The sequence below is a fragment of the Mytilus galloprovincialis genome, chromosome 8 (genome assembly GCF_965363235.1).
Source record: "Mytilus galloprovincialis chromosome 8, xbMytGall1.hap1.1, whole genome shotgun sequence".
Lineage (NCBI taxonomy): Eukaryota > Metazoa > Mollusca > Bivalvia > Mytilida > Mytilidae > Mytilus > Mytilus galloprovincialis.
The window spans coordinates 8,808,325-8,832,622 of record NC_134845.1 but is presented as its reverse complement, the minus strand read 5'-3'; the positions used below and the strand labels follow the sequence as shown (position 1 = coordinate 8,832,622).

The 24,298-nt window shown below is 30.6% G+C and overlaps 2 protein-coding genes across 2 annotated transcripts; one reads left to right on the top strand and one right to left on the bottom strand.

The window, feature by feature from the left end:
- Positions 1-380: 380 nt before the first annotated feature.
- On the bottom strand, positions 381-6,535 carry LOC143084999 (uncharacterized). The gene is made up of 4 exons (XM_076261118.1): positions 6,449-6,535; positions 2,965-3,023; positions 1,911-2,012; positions 381-1,199 (listed from the first exon to the last, which is right to left on the bottom strand). The coding sequence occupies exons 1-4, from the start codon at positions 6,502-6,504 to the stop codon at positions 478-480; spliced, it is 939 nt and encodes a 312-aa protein (XP_076117233.1). The 5' UTR covers positions 6,505-6,535; the 3' UTR covers positions 381-477.
- Positions 6,536-7,365: 830 nt separating this feature from the next.
- Positions 7,366-21,907, top strand: LOC143084998 (uncharacterized). Its single transcript, XM_076261117.1, has 15 exons — positions 7,366-7,416; positions 8,013-8,205; positions 9,007-9,309; positions 11,012-11,078; positions 11,377-11,420; positions 11,801-11,878; positions 13,179-13,208; positions 13,969-14,280; positions 15,444-15,725; positions 16,604-16,651; positions 17,428-17,769; positions 18,475-18,780; positions 19,445-19,747; positions 21,147-21,226; positions 21,584-21,907. The coding sequence occupies exons 1-15, from the start codon at positions 7,414-7,416 to the stop codon at positions 21,584-21,586; spliced, it is 2,394 nt and encodes a 797-aa protein (XP_076117232.1). The 5' UTR covers positions 7,366-7,413; the 3' UTR covers positions 21,587-21,907.
- The last annotated feature ends 2,391 nt before the right edge of the window (positions 21,908-24,298 follow it).

Below are 24,298 nucleotides of genomic sequence, written 5' to 3'. Positions count from 1 at the left end.
AATATGTTCCGATTGTCATTACTGCAATCCCGTTCTCTTTCCCCCGAATAAGACTTATCATCGAATTTCTACTAACACGAGCAACACTACGGGTACCACATGTAGTTAAGGTGGAATTCTTGTGCTCAGTCTTAGGTTTATATGCTATGTTTTGTATATTTTTGTTTGGATGTCTGTGTTTTTCGTTCTTTGCCAATGAATTTTCAGTTTATTTTCGACTTATGAGTTCGATTGTCCCTTTGATATTATCATTTAACTCTTTCCCATTCATTGTTTTAAAGTATATTTATAAATTTATATCTATATAATGGTATCGAATTTGTATCAAAGGCATTTCAGCAAAATCTATATTAAAATTACTTCTATAAAATTACAATGAATATTATATCATTATGATTAATTTCTTTTAAATTAATCTTATATTTCATTAAGTAAGCGGAGCGAGTTCAAACATAAAACTCGTGGTCATTTATATGTTCATGTTACATTATATGTTGACGGTATACAATCAAATGAAGTTGATACAACGCATTTTAGTTCCATATATTTAAGTGGATGTTCCTCTGAGGTTTTCTGTAAAGAATAATATGGATTGAGATAAGCAGATTTGTTCTCGACACCTGACGAAGAAGATGATTCACAGCTACGTGTAGATCCTTTATATGTATTGCAATCTTCGTTTTCTTTGGGATCTTTAAACAATTCCTGTAACAAAGTTTGATGATTTGAAGCTAACCTTTTTTCCTCTGATGAAGAATTAGATAATCCCTCTGTGTGTTTGTATGTAGAGATATAGACATGTGGATCGGTATCAGATACAATTGGTTGATATGGATTAAGATAGCTATTGTTCCCCATGGAAGTATTATCATCGCTGTCTGATGATTTGCTACTTGTGCTAAGACTGTTTGTTTGGTCAGGTTCAGACCCAACTGAAAGATTTTGTTCACTTTGGTTTTCAGTTGAGTTTAGTTCAAGCTCCATAGTTGATTCATCTATCGTTTCATATTGGTTCTCAAATCTGTCCTCGGGAATGTCATGCATGATCATACTTTCATGTGGCAATTGCTCGTTGGTTTCTACGGAATGTCCAACAGATCTACTTTTATGTCGACGAAAGAATACAATGCATATTAATACACCGATGGAGCATCCACCTATACCAACCGAGTATACTATCACTTCTCTTTTCGAGAGTCCTAAGAAAAATAATAGAAATTGTTTTAGGTTGACAGGGAACCAGGGAACGGTCTAAAAATTACAAGATGTTGCTGATAAGAATCTATGAAATTTATGTTTGTTTTGGGGTTAATATTATTACTCAGTGTTTGACATTTTAGCCAATTGTGTCTGGGTTTTTTTCATACGTCAATGTCAATATGTTGGAATTTTAATCGACTTCATACAAGGAGAGGTTTAGCTAGCTTTAATACCAGGTTTGATCCACCATTTTGTACATCAGAAATGCCTGTACCAAGTCATGAATATGACGGCTGTTTTCCATTCGTTTGATGTGTTTGAGCTATTAGTCTTGCCGTTTGCGTAGAGACTTTCCATTTGGAATTTTTCATATATTTTGGTTTTTGTCTTATTTTACCTTTTGATATGTACAATGGCAAACTCATAAACATTGACTATATTGTGGCTGCTAATCTCAATGAAACCGACAGTAACGAGAATAATGCCAATACCTTTTTATTCTTGTAAAACTTACCTTAATATTATCGTCTATATGGTAGTAGTAAAAACAATTAATTAATCAAAATTGTGTTTTCTAAATCACATAAAATAAAGAATAATTACCCGTTGCAAACTACATATACTATTAAATCTATGCTTGATTTGAAAACATACTCATCAAATGACAGAAAATATGTGCGGATGATGTTAAAATACCACTAATGTTTTACCGAAAGGAAATAAACCAATAGTAGATGACCCAGCGTTTATGTTACTAGTTGATCTTATAATTTCAGTTGTATGGCATTTATACGTATCTTGTGTTTTTGAATCTGAAAAATAAAACAAATCATACATTGAAACATGTGTGCATTTATCATAAAAAGAATAAACTTGTAAACCCACTGAGCTTCTCAGTGCAATGAATTAAGTCAATGCTCATCTTCAAGTCGTTTTTTAAGCATTTTCATAAGAAATCATAATTGATTGGTATGTTCTCGACTTTTCACATATACTGAGGCGGATTTCCACTAAATATATTATATCAATCAAGTTAAATTAGCACTTTTCAACTGATTTTTTTAGTTTGGTCATAACTTGTACTTTCACTTCTCTGTCCTATGTTAGGGGGATGTTGGGCTCTTGCTGAAATGTTTAAGTCCGCCACATTCGGTATGTGCCTGTCCAAGTCAGAATCCTGTAATTCAGTGGTTGTCGTTTGCTGCTTTGTATCATATTTGTATTTCGTTCTGTTTCATTGTGAATTCTTTATGGCTAACCATGGGGTATGGGTTTTGGTCATTGTTGAAAGGCTGTACGGTGACCTATATTAAAGTTGTTACTCCTATGTAGTTATGTCTCAGGTGGAGAATTTTACCACTACTGGATCATTGTTAAAGTTCATGTCGACAGTTGATTTGTGGTCATTAAATGAAATAAACACTTAAGTAATTCAATGCGTCTGAAAACTTTTCTGGATTTACCTTCATCAGGAAAATTCAAATCTAAATATGTGATAGCAATAAATGCGCAAATACGTTAAAATGATAAGACTTCATAAAATAGCCACTCTCGTGTGATTTTCCCTGACTGAATTAAAGCCTTAGTTTATTACAGTCATAATATTTCAATATTCAAATAATTTAGACTATCATTTCGTCCGCTCATAACTAATGTTTAAAATAAAAACTTACTCCTGGTTATACTATTTTTTTTAATTTTGGTTCATAACTAGTATAGACTCTTATGAATTAGTTATTAATAAAAGTATTCACATATACAAACCTGATCTAACAGTAGTTGTATCATCTGTCCTTACAACACATCCATGTATATGATCACACCTGAGGAAAATATAGTCATTTTTATAGTCATTGTATAATTTAATTATTTATAAATTGTGTAAATCTTTAGTGTTTTGACAAAAGTAAAGATTATTCAAACCAATATTACTTGATTGCCTAATGTATTTTAGAATGTGAGTTGCATTGAAGTTAGCAGTAAATACTAACATAAGAGTAAAAACTCCACCAGCAGTCACATCGACCCAGTGGTTGTAAATAAACTCACCATAGATACCAGGATTTAAATTGTGCCTTAACGCCAGACGCAAAAAGTCACACGGACAAAGCACACTAGAAAAATAAAAGATAATACAAACAACACATTGACGTGATGCATAAGTACCGAGCCACGTCAAATGGATATCACAAAACACATCTACAGTAAAAGTAATATTAACTACGACAAGTAAAAGGACAATATAACACATGATTAAGATTATAAACAAAGTCATTACTCAGAATCTATATACCAATACCATCATGTTTTATTTGTGAAGTTGATACGGAATATTTATCAACAAGGTCTTGGTACCTACCGATGAATTGTTTTTAGAAAAAGGACGAGAAGTGCTAATTCATCAAATCCCTGCTCAGACAATGGTGACGTTATACAAAGTCTAAGTATGAGATGCAAGCTCTTGAATATCGAATAAGTTGGGACTTGTTTCTTTATTATTATGAGGCTGACTTCATACAGAAACTTCTTATGAAGAAAGATAAGAAGTTAGCGATATCCTTTAACTCTACTTTCCGCTATATAAATGATGTTCTTTCACTAAATAATTCAAAATTTGGTGACTATGTGGAACGCATCTATCCCATCGAACTAGAGATAGAGTATACTACAGATACAGTTAAGTCTGCCTCATATCTTGACTTACATCTAGAAATTGACAATGAAAGTCGGTTGAAAATTAAACTTTACGACATAAGAGATGATTTCAGTTTTCCAATTGTGAATTTTACATTTCTGAGTAGCAACATTCCAGCATCCCCTGCATACGGGGTATATATATCTCCCAATTGATACTATATTCCCGTGCTTGCATTTCCTATCATGATTTTCTTGACAGCGGGTTTCTGCTCACAAGGAAGCTATTAAACAAAGAGTTCCAAATGGTGAAGTTGAAATAATCCCTTCGTAAATTTTACGGACGCCATCACGAGTTGGTTGACCGTTATGGAATAACCATTTCACAAATGATATCGTATATGTTTCTTATGTCGTAACATCAATCCCCTTCCCTTTCATGAATGTGACCTACCGAATTAGACTATTAACCGGATGTGTAATCACATAAGCAACACAACGGGTGCTTCATGTGGAGCAGGATCTGCTTACCCTCCGAAGCACCTGAGATCATCCCTAGTTTTTGGTAGGGTTCATGTTGCGTATTCTTTAGTTTTCTATGTTGTGTCATGTATACTATTTGTTGTCTGTTTGTCTTTTTCATTTTTAGCCATGGCGTTGTCAGTTTATTTTCGATTTATGAGTTTGACTGTCCCTCTGGTATCTTTCGTCCCTATTTGGGAAATGAATATTCCATGTGCAGGTGTAAAATATTAAATCTCCCTCAGCCTCATTTATAGTCTTATAATAAGGATATTTAAATCTGGTATGGAGTTGGTATACTGTGGATTCATTTATTGTCTTGGATTGCTGAAAACCTTCACTTTCGTGGATATTTATTTCGTGGTTTTCCCAATGTCTGCATGCAAACCAAAGGCAAATATGCAATTCGTTGAACAGTTTTATTCGTGGTTAACTTGAAACCACGAATTCTACGAATATTGGTATCCAACGAACACGAATGAATCCACAGCATTGCAACTAAGGTAGTGAATATTGATAATTTAAAAATTTTAAATCGTCTCGTTTGTCATAGATTCTGGTACTGAGATGACTGTGTATGTCAAAGTCGAAGTATAAGTTTAAAAATGAGGCTAAGGGAGCCATGTCTGTTGTAACTTGTGGCAATTGGACTTTATCGGGTTTGTTTCTTTATGTATCAATGTACTTTATACTCTAAAAGTTTAGTTAATTCGTATTTTAAACATTAAGTCTCAAGCGTGCATGTTAAAGGTTACATGCATTCCATAAAAAACGTTTTGCAGTAGCTTGCGAGAAAAAGCATATCATGCATTTTTGATTCACATGCAGTTTTGTATTGCGACTAATAAATAATAAATCTTAATTTAAAATTACAAGCCTTTTATTTTCTGAACAAGCACACGAGTATACACATTTTCGTCCATACGATCCATTTTTACATTGCTGACAAGTCCCTCCAGATTCTGATAAGTATCCGTCTCTGCATACTTACAAGAAGAAAAAATAATATGGACGCTGTTTAACCAGATAATTAATTTTTTGTTCTGTTAACTGAAAGTTCATAATATCTCAATAATGGCTCAGACTTTTAATAAAAATCAAAATATTTGTTTGCTTTTATAGTTATAAAGATTATAACACAGTGTTGAGTGCTTTTCCCCTTTAGTTGCAATTTCACCTAGTGAGCTTGGTTATTTTGTTCAAACCGCGTTGTCAATATCAAGGAATTGTATGCTACCGTCATACAAGTTAGAGGGTTAGCTAGCTATTAAACCAGGTTAAATCCACCATTTTTACATGCCTGTGAGGAATATGACAATTGTAATCCATTCGTTTGATTTGTTTCAACTTTTTATTTTGTTATTTGATTGCGGACTTTCTGTTTAGAATTTTTCCGGAGCTCGGTATGTTTTTGATGTTGTAATGAAGTATGGAAAAAAAAGTAAATGAATGATTCAATAGATATTTGTTTTGGAAGTTAATGAGTAATGAGTAATCTTACCAACACATGTTCCATTTATTTCTTCATGATTATCACAACAGTATTTTTCGATTTCTCCAGTGCTAAAAGTTAATTGTAAAATTATTGACAAAATGTGGGAATGACACTTAATATGACGATTTTCATTGAATTATTTCTTTTTGATATATTTATTGTTTAGTTTTTAGAGAAAACAAAGTAAAAAAAACAACGAACTCTGAGTTAACCCCAAACCGGAAAGTCGACAATCAAATGGCGAAATCAAACGCTCAAGCACATACAACGAATGGATAACAACTGTCATATTCCTGACTTGGTGCAGGCATTTCCTTATTATATGTAGACAATGGATGGATTAAACCTTGCTTTATAGTCAGAGCTCCTCACTGTTTGACAGTCCTATCAACTTCCATTAAATTGAAAACGGTGTGTTAAGAAAACAAACAGACGTAACAGGTGAAAATGTCGAAAATAGGGGTACAGCATATGTATTTTAATCTTAATCGCTATAAAAACAAACAAATATGCCAACAACAAAAAAGCAAAAAAGACATATAGACAAAGCACAGAAGCATAAGATAAGAATGCAAAAATTTACCATAAATCAAATACCTCAATGTTCTCTCACATCTTTTTCCATTAATTGTCTTTTGTAAGAAAATAATCATCAATATCAATACATCATTTGTAAATTTAGTGTTCATATTGTATTTTATGTCGATACGGAAATAATTTTGAGAGCAATACATTTATTCTGATTTCCGGGAATTAATGACATTTTCATTTCCGTTTTTCTTTAATAGATACACTCAGTCTGTATGATAAAATAACGTATTAAATATTTACAAAAACAGATTTGGGGTATGATGTAAATTCAGAAATAATTGTGTGCATTGATTATGGCAATTTTTGTAGAATGGACAAACAAGCGGGATTAAATATTGCGATTTCGTGAACATCTGCATGCAGATAGATTCGTGAATGTATATCGATTTGTATCAGATATCAGCATGAGAGCTGGTAATATTGAAATACTCCAAGTTACATAATTTGAATTAATCAAAATCTCGCAAAAATACCGGAAAGGTAGATTTAATTCTTACACTTTTGATATTCGATTTCAAGAAATCATGAAAAATAACAAAAATACTCTCCGAGGTAAAATTCATAAAAGAAAATCCCAAATAAAGTTGCAAAATCAAAAACTCTAACGAATGGATAACAACTGTCATATTCCTGGCTTGGAAGAATTTAGTTACTTTTTTTTCATCAATGCATTTTCTTATTTTTATATTATTCATGTATATTCCTGTGTTTGACATGTATCAGCCTTCTACGTTATAAACACAGCGGGTATTTTGAATTATTCTAAAAAAAAATATGTTATTTTGCATTAATGCTTTTCGTGTTTTTAAAGATTAGGTTGACATATTATATGTAATCCGTTTGTATAATTTTTGTATTAAAATGTAATGTTAAATTCGTTTCGTTTGTGTAAAATAGATCGAATATTTACTAAATTTAAAGACAAATCTCAATCTATTTATATAAGAATAATACTTCCTTGTTAATGGAGCATGGTATGTTACCTTTATCAAAGCTATTGACTATATATAACTATTGTTTTTATATGCACATCATAATCTATGAAATATAGTGTAACATACTACTATTTTGCATTAAGTTTGAAATATATGATTATAGTATATGGTATATAGATCCATTGTCCCAATATCGATCAAAAGATTTGTGTTTAGATCAAAAGTTCAATTTTGTTTTAGACCTATTGATAAATTGTGAAATGGAGCACAGTGACATAATCCTATTCATTTAAAGCAGCTAGCGATTTAACTCGAGATTTCAATGCCGAACACGATATTTGACATGTTTGAGCTGGAAGACCTAATATATTGATCTATGGGTAAATGCAATACTCGTGTATATTGTGAATCATTATTTCATTAGATATTTCTAAAATCGCGAAAATATTATTTTAAGACACAATAAGAACTAGATGGTCTTCTTTACATCTACTTGTGAACATTGATTTAAAGTCTTTAGTTTATTGCGTTGTGTTTTGTGTGCAGTTGTTGTTGATACGTTGTTCTGTTATCTATGGCTTTTAATTTCAACTCTTGATCACGAAAATATGTACTCTGAAATGAATATTTTACAGCTCTTCTTTCTATTCCTGTTGTCTAACTATAACACTGCCTATGAGTTATCGTGCCCAACTTCGTCCCATTGGACATCAAGAGCTGAAGGATTATGTACAATTAGACTGGCATTTCGGTATTATTGTTTATGGGATACCAATAACAAATCGTACACAGAATCATGTTCAGAAAAACCAGATGTTGCACCTAAAGGTAACAACTAATATACATAAACAAACATTGTTAAAATGTTTTGCTTATTTATAAAACGCAAAAGATTACAGAATATCAACTGCTATAAAAAATTACATCAGCAAAAGCATGTTTTAAAAGTTTATTTCTCAATCATATAATGTTAAATAACGTTAGAAATGGTGTTTTATCCCCTCCATGCAATATTAGTATTATACTCAATAGTTTTGTATATATAAAATTATATCCTGCTCTAATGTTTCGAATGTAGTGTATCTACAAGTATTTTAAGAATGGAAACGTATGATAGTTTTGAATTAACGGGGATAGTAAGTATACGCCAAAAAGGCAGTGACCCAACGTCACACATCTAATAAAAAACATTTGGAGGTCAATATGGAGACTTTTTTAAAAAGAAAACTGCCAGCACAACACGTCAAGCTTTAATATAGTCTTTTTTGTAATTGTTACGACATGATTATGGTTAGTTAGGTGTATCTTTAAATACATTTGAAAAATAAGATGATATGGTATGATTTCCAATGAGACACTATCCACAAGACACCAACTAACATAAATGAAACAGTCAACAACTGAGAGTCATCGTACGGCGTTCGACAATTAACACAGCCCATACGGCATTAGAACAATCTCTAAAATCAGCAATGCACAAAATATCATTTTAATAAGAGGAAGATACAGAATTAAACACACTTGTCTTAATCTAGTGTTTTTGGCAAAATGATTTAAGATTATTACCGGTATTCTTGGACAGCGAATGACAGTACCCAGTTTAAATTTAATACTTTTGCTTGCATTTAGGAAGAAAATACATTGTCGAAGGATTACCAACATTTGTTTCATGTTCACTTGAACGATATCAACCCATAATATTTTACCGCAATACTAGCAGTCATTGCATCTTACTCAAATCATTGTGCGCTGAAAAGGGGCAGACACTCTCAGGTCAGGGTTCGGCAGAAAATGACGTCAGATGTCGATGTGACTACAAACAAGGATATGATTATGTCATCAAACCAAAAGATATTTGTTCTTGTAATCCTACACAGGAAGACTGTTCCTGCTATCTGAAACAATGTAAAAACAACGAATATCTCTCATCTGGTATGTAAAGGTTAAATGCAAACATTAAAGATTACTTCTAAAGGTTTAAGATTGAAGTGAAAATACTCAAAATTGAAGAAAAAAAATGTGTTTTACTGTACCTGGCAAAAACACAAAACATTGTTTTTATGTTATTATCTTTACAATTTAGTTTCCAGTTTTTACCGATGGGTCACTAACTTTTTGTTACAAAGGCCAATAATTTCATCTTTATTATTTAAGTTAATGTTTTTGCTGCTTCAAACTAACTGTTCTCTTTTTACATCGATAACTATCAAGCACATCATGAATTTAAACCTTAAAATATACTTTTTATGTCAACTTTACTAAAAACGTGCAAATCCAAACTTTTTGTAATGCTAAATGTTTTTGGACACATGGGAACAATATAATCAAAGGGCTAAGTTAACAAATATATAAATAAGAAGAAGTGTTATGATTGCCAATAAGAGAAATATTCACCAAAGTTCAAATGAACTGAATGAACTTATAGACAATCGTACGGCCTTCAACAATGAGAAAACCCATACTGTATAGTCGGGTGTATGCGGTCCCGACATGAAAATATGAAACTATTCAATTGAAAGAAAACCAACGGTCTAATTTGAAACAAAACAATTTACGAAGAACAAATATGACAGACATGACCCAACAATAACCACCGGACTAATTGGGACAGGCTTATACATATGTGGCGGGGTTAAACAAGTTTTAGAATGTTCCACCCTCTTTCCCCCCTGCACAGTGGTATTACAGCACAACATAAGAATAAATTATAAAAATCAGTTGAAATGAGCGTAACTCAATAGATCGAAACAAAGCAACTGCATCGTAATATTTTATTCCTTTAGAAATGGTACAGACAAACTTGGAAACTAAATTTGTGTATCTATGAAAGAATTCATTAAAAAATGAAAATATATCAAATTCGTCATAAATATTAATCAATTTTTCATTTACCAAGTTTTCAAAATAATTGATTTCTACCTTTGCTTTTATAAATAGATAAAAGATCATCAAATGTGAATTTAGAACGAAGCGGTATAGATGTTCTTGGGTTTGTTTAAAAATTCACGTCCATTGCCCTATTGAATAAAAACTGATTTCATTCATGTTACAAGGTATATGAGGCTTTAGGATTTTCAAGTTATGGCATATGAAAAGGAGAGATAAAAGGTTCTTTTGTTCACTGACGACTAAACAGTATTATATGAACATAATCTTGTGCAGGTTTGTAACTTTCACCCATTGCACGGGAATATTTGTGAATGTCAACGTGCGTTTTATTTTAACGATCTTACTGCAGAGGCATAGAGTCTTTTAACACAACTGTGAAATGTTCTAAATGTTGAAGGGAATTTCGATATGCAGCTATTAAAGCATTTTAAGGTCGAGGCATTTATGTCAACGTTAATAAGACAGCAACACTAAATTGACAGGAGAGATGTTTGAATTTGTAGCGCCAAACACAGCCTGAAGAATTATAAATAATATTAAATAGAATTAAAAGAATACTATATAGTTAAAAAAAAAAACCAAAAAACCTATAAAACTACATTAATCCGGTTCTTGTGTCTTACGGAAAATATCTATTGAAGTAGATATGTAATGTTTGCAGAGACAAGTGCCTGTGTTAAATAATTACTTGTAATACTGCTTCTTTGTGTATTACATCTTCTATGATAAGCATTGGATTTTACAGATTATCAATGTTTGCTCAAGGATTCATTACCAGTCAAGTTTCAATGTGGACAGATTAACGAATCACGGTTAGACATACTCTATATTGTAAAATTGTATTTTGAAGAAAAGAACAATACTATTTCAATATTGAAAATTTAGTTTATATATCATATTTCAAAGAAAAAGCATAGCTTGGTACTTGTCCCATGGCTACATTTTTAAGTTATCAATAGTATCATGTATGCATATACTAGTATGTTAAGTAACAAACATATAATTTATCTATACATTAACATTACTTTCATAGTATAAAATTTAAAAGGAAGCAGTATTTCAACGTCTTATTAATCAAGTACCTGAAACACGTTTTTCTTCTTGTTTTAGAGAGAAAAACAACACCACATTCCTTTCAAAGGATATATTGACAGGTATTTACAATCATATTTCTACTTAAAATAGTTCATAACTTGTTTCCATGAAAATGTGATAACTATGTAGTCAGAAAAATAAAAGAGGGACAAAGAGACAAGCTTATTGTTATGACAGAGCAGTAGTCCGCTTCTTTGAGTTATCATATGGAATAAATGAAATTATACACCTTCTGAATTTAAGTATTGCTAATTTTACTATAATTATCTCGGACTTACAAAAGAGAAAAAAAAAAACCAAAACATCAACATGATTGTCATTTAAATCAGGAGTGAAGCTTTCCAAATTCTCTTATATTGTAAAAAATGTTATTCATGGATCATATACAATTGTAACCAAATAGTGTAATGTAATGTCTTTTGTATTTGTTTAATTGTAGATTTGGCAATGAGGACCGCAACTAATGGACAGACAGGGGGAATTGTTTTGATAGTTATCATTGCATTATTTATTGGAGGTAACTATTAATTATGACAGCTTATTTCATGTAATTCCAAAATAATTCACCATAATTTTCAAACTGTTGTTTCACTGTATATAACTGTATGAGTTTTGCAACTTGTATATATAGCTACAAAATGTGTCATACTGATATTACAAGAAAAGCGTTCGTTGCAACAACATATAAACATGTACTTTTAACTATCGATATTAAAGCAGTAATAAAAAGGGTGACATATTAGATAATCAACAGAAGAATAATAAGCAATGACAAAAAGTTAGCAGAACACAAAAAAAACAACTAAAAATATAAATTGAGTAAAGGTGTCATTCAGAAGGGTTAGTGGGGCTTTAATTTATTCATTTTTTTCTTAACTGGAGAATATAAACAAATGAAACGAATAGAACATCGTTTTCCGTCAAATAAAACTTCTTTAACACAAAAAGTCGAACTTATGAAATATGACACAGCACGCCAACATTATTTCTGCCGATTTAAATCAATACCCAACAATGAACGTTCAACTCATTATGGTCCTATCTGATTATTTGATCTCAACACGACAATTTTTTGCACGAAAATCAAGTATTTGGATGAGATTGATAGGTCTTCACATTGTTCATGTCAATTAACACTGGCGACTACAATGAAATAAATATATATTTATTACATTGGTTTCACTGTATTATATCGATTTTCCAGTGACATAAAAACCAATAATTTCACATATACGTGGTTATTTTCATTCTAACGGTTGATCAATATAAATAGTGAAGTCGTAGAAAACGATATATTTCCTACATGTTCTACAATAATTTCATAAAAAAGGGCATTTGCCAATGTAATAAAGAGAATAACTAATCAAAGAATTCAAATATCGAAAAATGTTCAACTCGTGACAGAAAAAACACTGAAAATTAAGTCATGCGCTACGCGCAACTGTGAATTGATGTGTTGTTCGGTCACTCGTAGAAATTTTTCTCTATTTAAATTCTTTGATTAATTGATCTATAATTATTCACATGTCGTTATGGAGCCTAGATAATTACAAATGCATGCACTCCAAGGAAGTATTAGAGATTAAATTCAAAAATCACTGGCAAAATTGAAAAAAGTCGATCGATAAAATATATGTATCATGTTCTTGACGTGTATGAGAATTTCGAACAGGATAACCATGCCATTTGTATTTAAGTCTACTCCAATTTCATTTTATAAAGCCCTTCTGGCAAATCATAAACTACACTTATTTTAAATTTATGTATAAACTTTTGAAATTATGCAAAATTCGATTATCAGTATACTCTTTTTTCAGTTGCCAAAATCATATACCATCGCTTCAGGGGTAGGTTTGTACAATATTGTTTCATGATATTATGACTTTAACTCCAGTCAATACGCTTGACGTTAACACTGATGACTTATAGATGGCGATATTATATTATTATCATAAAGTATATGTATTTAGGGTATTACTTTTTAAGTTTTGTAATTGATATTTTTTAGAGCAAAATTATAATTGTGGACAAAATTTGCATCACTTTATATAAATGCATATTATAAATATTGTTTTTGACTTTGATAATAACATTCAGTCATCATATTGAGCCAAAGATTGTGACATCTTGGTATTAAATTAATCTACAGCTTCATTGTAAAAATAATGTACATCAAAGTCCGATTATAAAATACTTATAGTCTTGCCAGAAGATAAAAAGAAAAAAAAAGTAAAATCACAAAAATACTGAACTCCGAGGAAAGTCCCTAATTCAATGGCAAAATCAAATGATAAAACTCATCAATCGAATGGACAACAACTGACAAATTCCTAACACGAAAAATGCTTTTCAAATGAAGAAAATGGTGGATTGAATTTGGTTTTATACCGCTAAACCTCTTACTTGTATACCAGTAGTATCAAATTGCGTTATATTTACAACGATGCATGAAAAAAAACTAGACATGATAGGTAAAATTGTAAAAATAGGGGTACATCAGTCATCACCGTTATTGTATTTATTTTCTAATACGTTCGTCGTTTATAACAGTAAAATTAAGGCACACCTCAATGTCACGTATTTACTGATCTAATATATTTTTTCCAGTTCGAGTAACATATAATGGAATTTCGTTAGAAAGACAAATCATTGGAAATTGGAGAGCACTTAAAGAAACAATAAATCCTGATGTAATGCTGGGATCACTTGTTAAGGAAGGAATGATCCAAACAGATCGTAATAATGATTTTAAAATGAAGTCAGCGAATAGTCAAAAGAATCACTACTTAATATGTCTACTTCAAAAATGTAGCGACCCAAGCAGTGTTAACAAATGTATAGGTATTTTACGAATGCAAGGATGTTCAACTGTAAAAGTATTAAAGAGATCAGTAATTAACCAAATTTGGATAAAAAGAAGTAAGTAGTGTATGGGATGTTCGTTTTCCATTACAAATACCTCGTGCATGATCGTCTTTATTTACGATAATATACATGGAGAAAAGCCAAAGATAATACTTCTATTTTATGTTACATTATGCACATTTGTTTTAAAGCTGTTTAAAATGAATTTCATTTAAATCTTAGTTCTGAGGTAGTGAACGATATATTCCAATTGCATTTTTATCAGATTATTTTTCAATTATACCCTGTGAAGTAATAATAAAAAAATGTTGAAAACAGGATATACATAAGTTCCTACTCATCTCTCAAGGTTTCTCCAAAAGATTTGTTAAACTTTTATAGATTCATGAAACTTTTATATATTTATGAAACTTTTGTAAATTCATGAAACTTTTATAAATTCATGAAACTTTTATATATTTATGAAACTTTTATAAATTCATGAAACTTTTATAAATTCATGAAACTTTTATAGTTTATAATTCTACATTTATAATCTGGTTGACTGGTAGCGTCATAGTTTATATTCCATGTTTCATATGATGCCCATGCCCCCTATCCCCACCCAAAATCAAACAAATTAATATAAAAACGCAAATACATTATAAATTATGACAAACAGGTATCACACCTTCACTATGATATTTCATCGTAAGACGTCTTTAATAAAAAAAAAAGCCAACTAGCCATTTGTAACTACAACTAACTGACTAATTATACTCCTGTAGTGTGAACGTATATAAAAACAAAACAAAACAAATACATTACATAAAATGTATCAATGATAACACATTTATTTCAAAATATGGAGATGATTAAAGTAATAAGATGATTATTCAAATGATGTATTAGATATTTCAAAGCATGTTTGTTAATAGGGAAATCTGTTTCTATAATTTTTGATCATGCTTTTGCCACTTTATAGTAGAGGATATTATGTTTCTAAGAGTAACTATACTCCCATTGTTATCAAAATTTAAACATTTCATAAATAACCGTAACCGTATATTTTGAACCATACGTGAGGAGAACACCACCATCAAATATCAAAATTGAGAATGGAAATGGGAAATCAGCAGATATTGAGAATGAAAATAACAGTAATGAGGTGTTGATTCGAATATATAGTTTTAAGTAAACTTTTTGAACTAATTTATTTCACATCTTGTATTTATCAGATTTAGAAAAATGTCGTCAACAGCTGGCTAAATGTATTCCATCGTTACACGAATTTTTCAATCCAGACCAAGTTGTGGATTATTTCTTTGAACAATTTATATTCAATGTAAAAGATTTCAAAGATGTACTTAACTGTGAAGACTCAAGGACTATGACACAGTGTTTTATGGAGAAAGTAGGAAAGTCATTACATAAAGGCTCATTCGAATGCTTATTAAAAGTATTAAAAGATAATAAATTTGACATTTTGTTACAAGAATTAAAAACAGATTTAGTTCCAGGTAATTTAAGTGTTTTTTAATTATCATGACTGTCATATACACATGAGTGGAATATAATTTAAACAAGATTAATGCAAATGAAATGTAAATCTTACGCAAAAATTCAAAATATGTATTTTTGTTCTCCAACACGTAATCTTTCTTTAGCATGACTTCGCAAACATGACACAGAACTTGCTGTGCAGAATTAGTATCCACAATTTGAATTTGTCAAAAGTTCACTTCTTTGTCATGTGTCAAATCTGATTATGATGTACCTTATTTACGAAAGCACCATTTTGCTTAAATATGTGATTGTAACTATAAAAGTGAGTGTACTTGCAAGCAAAGCTTTTCATTAGAGTGCAGCGAAAAAGAAGATACAGGGTAAATTAATGTAAAAAACTGAAAAATGAAACGTTTGAAATTTGGACAAGTAGGTAGATCGAATTAAAAATTACATGTAATACATTTCATAAATGGAATTGATAGCGCAGCTAGTTCAAAAAGTGGCATCCCGTCATGTTACTTGAATATTTGTCACATAAACCAGTTGATGGGTGATTTTTATTAAATGTCAACGTTTTTAGTTATTAGGAAAACATATTGAGACAAATATTTGACAATCTCAAATATATGTGCCCATTATTCGGACGCACGTCTGTACAGTGTTAATGTCATTCGTAGAAAAGGATCAATGTAAATATAATATATCGACAACTGTCTTTAAATGAAAACATTATGTCGTCCTTCATATGTCTTCTATTTTTTGTGTTGTTATTAATGACTCTTTTTCATAGTGAATTCTATATCGTTCGATATTTCATTTATTTCCATTACTTTAAGGCAACTAAGTATTTAATGTAAAGGTAAATGTAATAACTGTATTTTATTTTCAGCAATAGGTTGTTACTGTGAAGATGGAAGAATTTTTTCACAGTGTAAAGGTAATGTTTATGGTTAAAAAAAATATTTCTGTTTAGAAGTCTGTGTTTGCAAGTTGAATATTTATCAATTAAAATGCAGATTCATACTTAAGTAGAGAATATTAGAAAGAATAATCGCCATGTTTGTTAGCAAATGTTTGTAGTTTATTTTACACAAAAAAACAACATGTGTCCTGTGTTAAAATGTTTCATAGTCTTTTTTAAAGTGAGGATCAATGCTTCTTGGTTTAGATACTCTCTGCTATTTTAAATTTCAATTATCAGAATTTTTTTTTTCATTTCGAATAGACCGTAAGAGAATTCTTGAATGTCGTATTTTTTGCACATATTGTTTTGTAATGTAGTTATAACTATTTGTGACCCTATCTTACTCGCCTAGAATTTTATTGCTCTTCTCGATAATATTTATGAATAAAACAAATCTGCAGTATCACAACAAGGAACATTCTTTATCATGCAAATAGCTATAAAAGAGGGACGAAAGTTACAAAAGGGGCATTTAACTCATCTCAGGTGTCTAGGCGGTCTTATAAGGATTGTTATGGTTACACTGAATCATAGAACTTATACGCCTCTTTTTAAAAAGAGGTAAATATTAATAATAATGCTTACAAATGTCGATCATTCCATGAAGTAAGGTTGTGTTCATGTTTTGATGTGATTTACAATTCAGACCTAAAATACAAATAATAAAATAAGTAAGTTCTATAACACTAGTGCTTTATAGAATTGTTGTTTTTAGCAAATTAAAATAAAAAGTGTTGCACTTGTTTCAGTTCCAGAGGACAACTATGAAGTACACATGACTTTATCGTCCACAAACTTAAATGATCAAATTGAATTCGAGTTACGGGATTCATCTTGTGATTGTCTGGTATGGTTAGTTAAAACATTTGCAATATACCCCATCACATCTTTCGTCTCCGGAAGCGCCACTTTTCGTTCATTATCGGATACCACACTCAAATCACTAAAAGAAGGATCTCAAAGCGGATGTTGGTCATATTTTCTAGAAACTCTTTTCAATATTGACTATTTGAGAAATTCTGCAGATAATGGAAATGACATAATTGAAATGAATATTTTCCTTAACGCTGTGCACATAGATTGTGATAGAGGTATGTTATAACAAAATGTATGTATGTAATTGTATAATCATCTATACTACAAAGACCTGCTGTCAAGTTTGTACTATTCAAATATTTCACGTGTACTTATATATGAATAGACTGAAACAAAACTGTCTGAAAAGGACCCGACTCGAAGTAAAAACGATTTGTTTCTTTTTCTCGAAAAGCTTTGATAATAATTAAGTCAGAAATAATATGATCATTCAACATGCTGAACCTGTCTTAATGTTGCACTAAATCATTGTTCAGGCTATCATGCTTAGGTCATGTAAAATGCCTAGAACGAATAATTTAAATCCATTAACACATACAGTAAATATAGCAATTTCAGAATTCTTGTCGTTTCTATATAAACAATGCAGATGTAGGACCAAATATCTGTTAAACACGACAGATGCCTATTAACATAGTCATTGCATGCCTAAGACTCTTTTCATTTATTGTGAGCGTCATCCATATGTGTATAGAACATCTTTGATTGGAATACTCTCAGTATTAAGACAGTATTTATTTTACAGTTTTATGTCTCATGTTGGTTCTCCAAAAAAACTAAAATGTTTAGTTGTTTACAAATGTGTATATTCATATTTTTAAAAATTCATTTTACTCTAGAAATTCATTGGTTGCAGGTATCCTCTAGTTGTATATATTCTAATGTTTTAATTTTTTTACACGCATGTTTATCTTTTTTAGAAAGTTTAACGGGACAAAACCAAACCGAAGATGAATCGATTAATGTTTTCACAGCTAACAAACATTTTCTTGAATCGCATATTGACGTAAATGAACTTCTTAAGGCATTCAAAGAACAAGAACAGTATATTTTTCAAGATTGTGATGACATACCAGAAATAGACAAAAAGGCAGAAATGTTTGTTGTCTTGCTTGGGAGGAATTCAAACCTTACATGTAAATTTATTCGGATATTAAAGAAGCAACGGGAAAAAAACAAGAAAATATTGGATAGATTGCATACTTTTCAGAGAGTATTTAATTCAAGTAAGATTTTAAAATAAAGACGTTATAAATATTCATGTATGTTTGTCTCTTTGACACATTCCCCATTTCCATTTTCAATTTTATTATATTTAATGAAAAAAAAACCATGAATGGATCAGTTAAATGCCTTCAAATATATTTTATACCAACAAACAAATAAACAAACAAATATTTTATTAGAGTCTCACCTCTTTAAAACATTTGATATACAACACAATATAATATTAAAAATTTATAAAAGAGCCACTCTAAAAAGAGTGTACGAGAGACTGTAAAACACAGATTAAAATACATTTATATTACATCTATAACATATATCAATATATCTTAGCACAAGACACCATACTATTAAAAACAATTATACAAAAGAAAATAAACAACATTATAAACACTTATTACGAGTATAAAATACACTTTCTCTTAAAAAGTACTTCATGGCAGATTTAGTTTTTCAATCATATTGCAAAGTATAAAAATATAATGAAAGCAAAATAAATACATTCGATTAAAATAACTGGAATCTATTCTTAAAATACGGATGAACTGCCAGAAGCAAACCCAAAAACAAGGACACTGATCCACTTCATTGATTGAGAACATTACTTTAAGTCATTATTACACTGTTATTGTAAAGTTAAATAAAGGATATTTTCATTTGTTTTAGATACTGATAATTTGCCTGATAACATTATATACTATTTTCCTGAACTGGTTTGCATATCAGACGATTTCGATACTTTCCGAAATTATTTTGTTGAAGGAAATATTCTCTGCACGGAACTAGATAGTATTCTGGAACAACGTCACGAAAACAATCGACACAATATGGTAGCTTTTCTAATTGAAATTTTAAAGTCGAGAAGAAGAAATGTAATGCTGTCGTTGGTAGATTCTTTATTTATGTACGAACACAACATATTAGCAGAGAGATTACTTCAAAGACGAGAACACATTATTGAAGTGTCAGGTACAGAATTTTGCAAATTCAACTGTTTTACTTCTAAAAGATAATTAAGATTAAATAATATGTTGAACTTATTTATATCAGACAAATCTTTAAATTGTTTTGAAATAGTATGGAGTTTTAATAAACATGCAAAAGGGCCACTGTTCTAAAGAAACTCTAAGTAGATCATAAAGTATCAAACTATATCAGATATTCATTTAGACAACTAGTTTTAACGTATGTTTTAAAAATATTACTGCAAATGATTAAACTATCCTTGATTTGTTTTATTTAACTACCATCTTACACCTATACTAAAAGTTTAAATACAAAGTTACCGTTATATGTCAATACCAATGAAACAATTTCCAGGAATTAACAAAATGATTAGAATTGTATGATGTCAAACTGAATTAGACCTTGTGCCTCGAAATGTTAGGCACAATTCGACAGGAACAAGAACATAAGACATATAGGATCTATCACATAGTTGACATTTGATTTTAGAAAACAAAATATATAATGATCATCCAATTCCTGACGGCAACAGCATAATTTGTTACAATTCCTTGAATAACCTTCATAGGCCGGACGGTTGCCTATTAATACTTACACCCACTTCATTTGAACTTTGGTGGATAGTTTTCTCATTGTTTAAAATACTGCATTGCCTTGTTTTTTTCAATCGATATTCGTGTACTATCTTTGAGCTGATAGAAGATTTTTGATCGTCATTTTAGATAAAGCTCCAGCTATATTGCCTCTCAGTAGTAGCAATTTGACGATACGAGCATTAATTACTGTTGCATTTATTGATAATCGCATTATTCAGAAATCGTTGAGTCGTTCCGCATTTCACTTATATGAAATGTATATTATTAGTAGAACATTTCGATATTAATGTACTATTCGTAAGGCTATGATTGACATTGTTATTCGATGAAAAAAATACACCTGTTTGACATCGAGGGTTGTGAACAATTTCTCATGATAGATGTTTAAAACTTCACTCATAATATAGAAAAGTAGATTGTATAATTTAAAAACATTAGGTGGGAATCAAACTAGAAGATTAAGTTAAATTTCATATTTCGTTTTTTAGAATCTAATAACAGAAGAAAAAGGAAAGACATTCTTCTTTTTCATATTTCATACCAATGACAAAATTACAGATTTATAGATTCAAAAATTTAATCTGATGTAATACTTTTTTTTTTTAAATTCTGCATTGTTGGAGATTTTTGAATGAGTATGTGGAAAACGGGCGAAAGATACCAAAGGGAAAGTCAAACTCAAAAATTAGAAAAAAACTGACAATGCCATGGCTAAAAAACAAAAATACAAACATACGAATAATAATACACAAGACACAATATGAAAAGTATTCTTAATATTTAAAATAGTTTTTATTCATTTTCAGATTCAAATATATTAACGGAGTCTATGTGTAGTAAGAATGATTTATTGTTTTCTGGTACATTTAAAGTTTGCTTTGTTGATGTGAGTTTTTCATTTTACGTATTTAATGTTTTGCTTAATTGTTGGAAATAAGTATGAAATATATGAGTCGAAAACATAAGCTTTAAAGTTATTTGCTAATATTAAATGTTAATTGTTAAGTGTTAAGTAAAATTTTATTGAGAAGACGTTTTAAGACAGTATGTTTATACTACTGATTAAACTGCAAATAATGACGTCCATTTGGCAAATTTATCAAAAATTACATTAATTAAAAGAGGATGAAAGGTACTTTATGTTTATACATGAATTAATCAGCTTTATAAAATTATTTTTATTTCAAATTACATCTGAACTTTTATTTGAAAATTAATCTTTTAATCATTTTTTTTATTTCAGTGAGTGGTGATGTTTGAAAAGTGCAGGAATCCTCTGAAATATTTTATCAAACTGAAATATTGACTATTCAAATAGACAAAAGCAACCCACCTATAGACATTTGTAATAGTGTATCAAACAGAGATTGTTATCAAAACTACATATCGATCATTATATGTTTTCCCTTTTACTTTTAATGTTCGCATCAATCTATTCAGAAGGTTTAAGATATGGAACTTTAAATACCATGTTCAAATAAATAAAAAAGGGATTTAACATTCATAATATAATACTTGTGAAATTGTAATCTGTTTGACTACTTTGTTATAATAAACACTATGTTCAAAGTTGAAAACGTTATGCCTTGTCAATTAACAAAGAACTACAAAAAAATTAATATTGAAAAACAAACCACTTTAAAAAAACGTTTATAATCCTGGTACCTTTGATAACTAATTAAACAAAATTGGATATGACGGCAGGATGTCGATTCCCATGAGCAGATAAACAATTCCCTCTTCGACCCTCAAAACAACACTTAATGCGAAGGAAAATCTGCCCAATTAAAAAATAACCCACGGGGTTTAAATGTGTTATCTTGAAGGTTGATAATTTCCTTCTCCTCTAGTATTTAACCATTTTGTTTTGCTTAGAGCGTCTTGTAAATTCGTCAACATTGTTTTTGTTTAAAAGAGAGATGTAAGATACCGAAGAGATATTCAAACTCATTATTTAAAAACCCTGACATGTCATGGCAAACAAAGAAAACCGACGAAAAAATAAACAACAGTCTATAAAATACAACACACACAACTAAAAACTGTGCAACCTCAACCTCAACAATATCGGTAGTGATCTCAAATGCTCCGGATAGAATAAGCAGAACCGGCTCCACATGTGACAATCGTCGTGTTTTTCATTTTCAAACCCATTCGATCATAAGTATCTTTCAGTAATGTTGCAGTCGAGGAAAAGAGACGGGATTGGGATAATAGCAACTGACAAATAGGGCGAAAGATACAAGAGGGACATTCAAACTCATAGATCGAAAATAAATTAACAACATTATGGCTAAAAGAGAAAAAGACAAACAGACAAATTATAGTACACAAGTAACAACATAGAGATACAAAGACTAAACACAACACGTGTTTTTCATGTTCAAACACATTCGATCATAAGTATATTGCAGTGATGTCGCAGTCGAGAAAAAAAGACGAAATTGTGATTATAACAACTGACAAATAGGGCGAAAGATACAAGAGGGACATTCAAACTCATAGATTGAAAATAAATTAACAACACCATGGCTAAAAGAGAAAAAGACAAACAGACAAATTTTAGTACACAAGTAACAACATAGAGATACAACAAATTCCACCAAAAAATGCAGGTCCCCTCAAGTATCCGGAAGGGTAACAAATCTTGCTCCACATGTGGCACCCGTCGTGTTGATTATAATTTAACAAACGGGGAATATATCCTTTTTCGGTAGGTCATATTCATAAATAGGGAACGGGATTGTAGTAACGACATAAGAAACTATCCGATATTATCTGTGAAACAGATATTCCATAACGGTCAACCAACTCGTGATGCCATCGGTAATTTACGAAGAGATGATTACAACTTCACCATTTGTAACTCTTGGTTGCATAGCTTCCTTGCGAGCTGCAACCCTCTATCAAAAAAATACAAACCCGGAGTATCGTCACAATTGGGACATATATACTGTGTATACAGAAGCTGCAGGAATGTTGCTATATAGAAATGGAAAGTTCAGAATTGGAAGCTAAAATCATCTCTCTTGTCGTAAAATTGTTTTTCAACCGACCCTCATTGTAAATTTTTATCTGTCAAGATATGAGACAGACTTAACTGTATTTGATGTATCCTTTATCGCTAGTTCTATGGGATATATGCGGTCAATGTAGTCCCCAAATGTTGAATTATAAAGTGAGAGAACATTACCTCTATAACGAAAAGTAAAGTTAAAAGATATAACAAATCAATATCAACTATTTCAATTTGTCTTGGTGTATATTTTAAAATAATAATTTATTCTTCGATCCCTTAAACAAGATATCTGTACATACGTTTGCTAAGGCAGGTTATTAACGAACTTAGAGGTACGTAAAGGACAACCATGCACTATTTTCCATGAACGCAATGAACAGACGGAAGGACAAACCATCAAACCACAACAAAATACATAAAAATAAACAAAAGCCTTAGGTTGAACAACATAACAATACCAAAATCAAAGGTTAACTCTCGTGTTTGCAGAACAGGTATATCTGTATCAGACAACAACTAGAATTTGTCAAATAGATGTCAAATACAAGTGGTTCCATTCAAGAATACTGTTTACGCGAGATCAGGTTTGAGGATATATCCGAGATAATTGATTGCGTGACATAGTTGATCTGGCTAGTCATAATAAAAACAAATTACTTCCAAAACTATTTTGAGAGATGACTTTAACTATCTAAAAGAAGAAAACTTCGATTAGAAGCCGACTTGAAAGCAGCTAAGCCCTAGCAAAGAAAAGATTGCTAGTAACAAATACTCGTAGAAGTAGATTGAGGACATTTATAAAATTTAATCAGGTGAATCTGAAAAAAAGGAAAATAACAAAAATACCGAACTCCAACGAAAATTATAAACAAAAAGTCCTCACAAATTAGAAATTCAAAAACTCAAACACAACAAAATAAACAAAAACAACTGTCATAA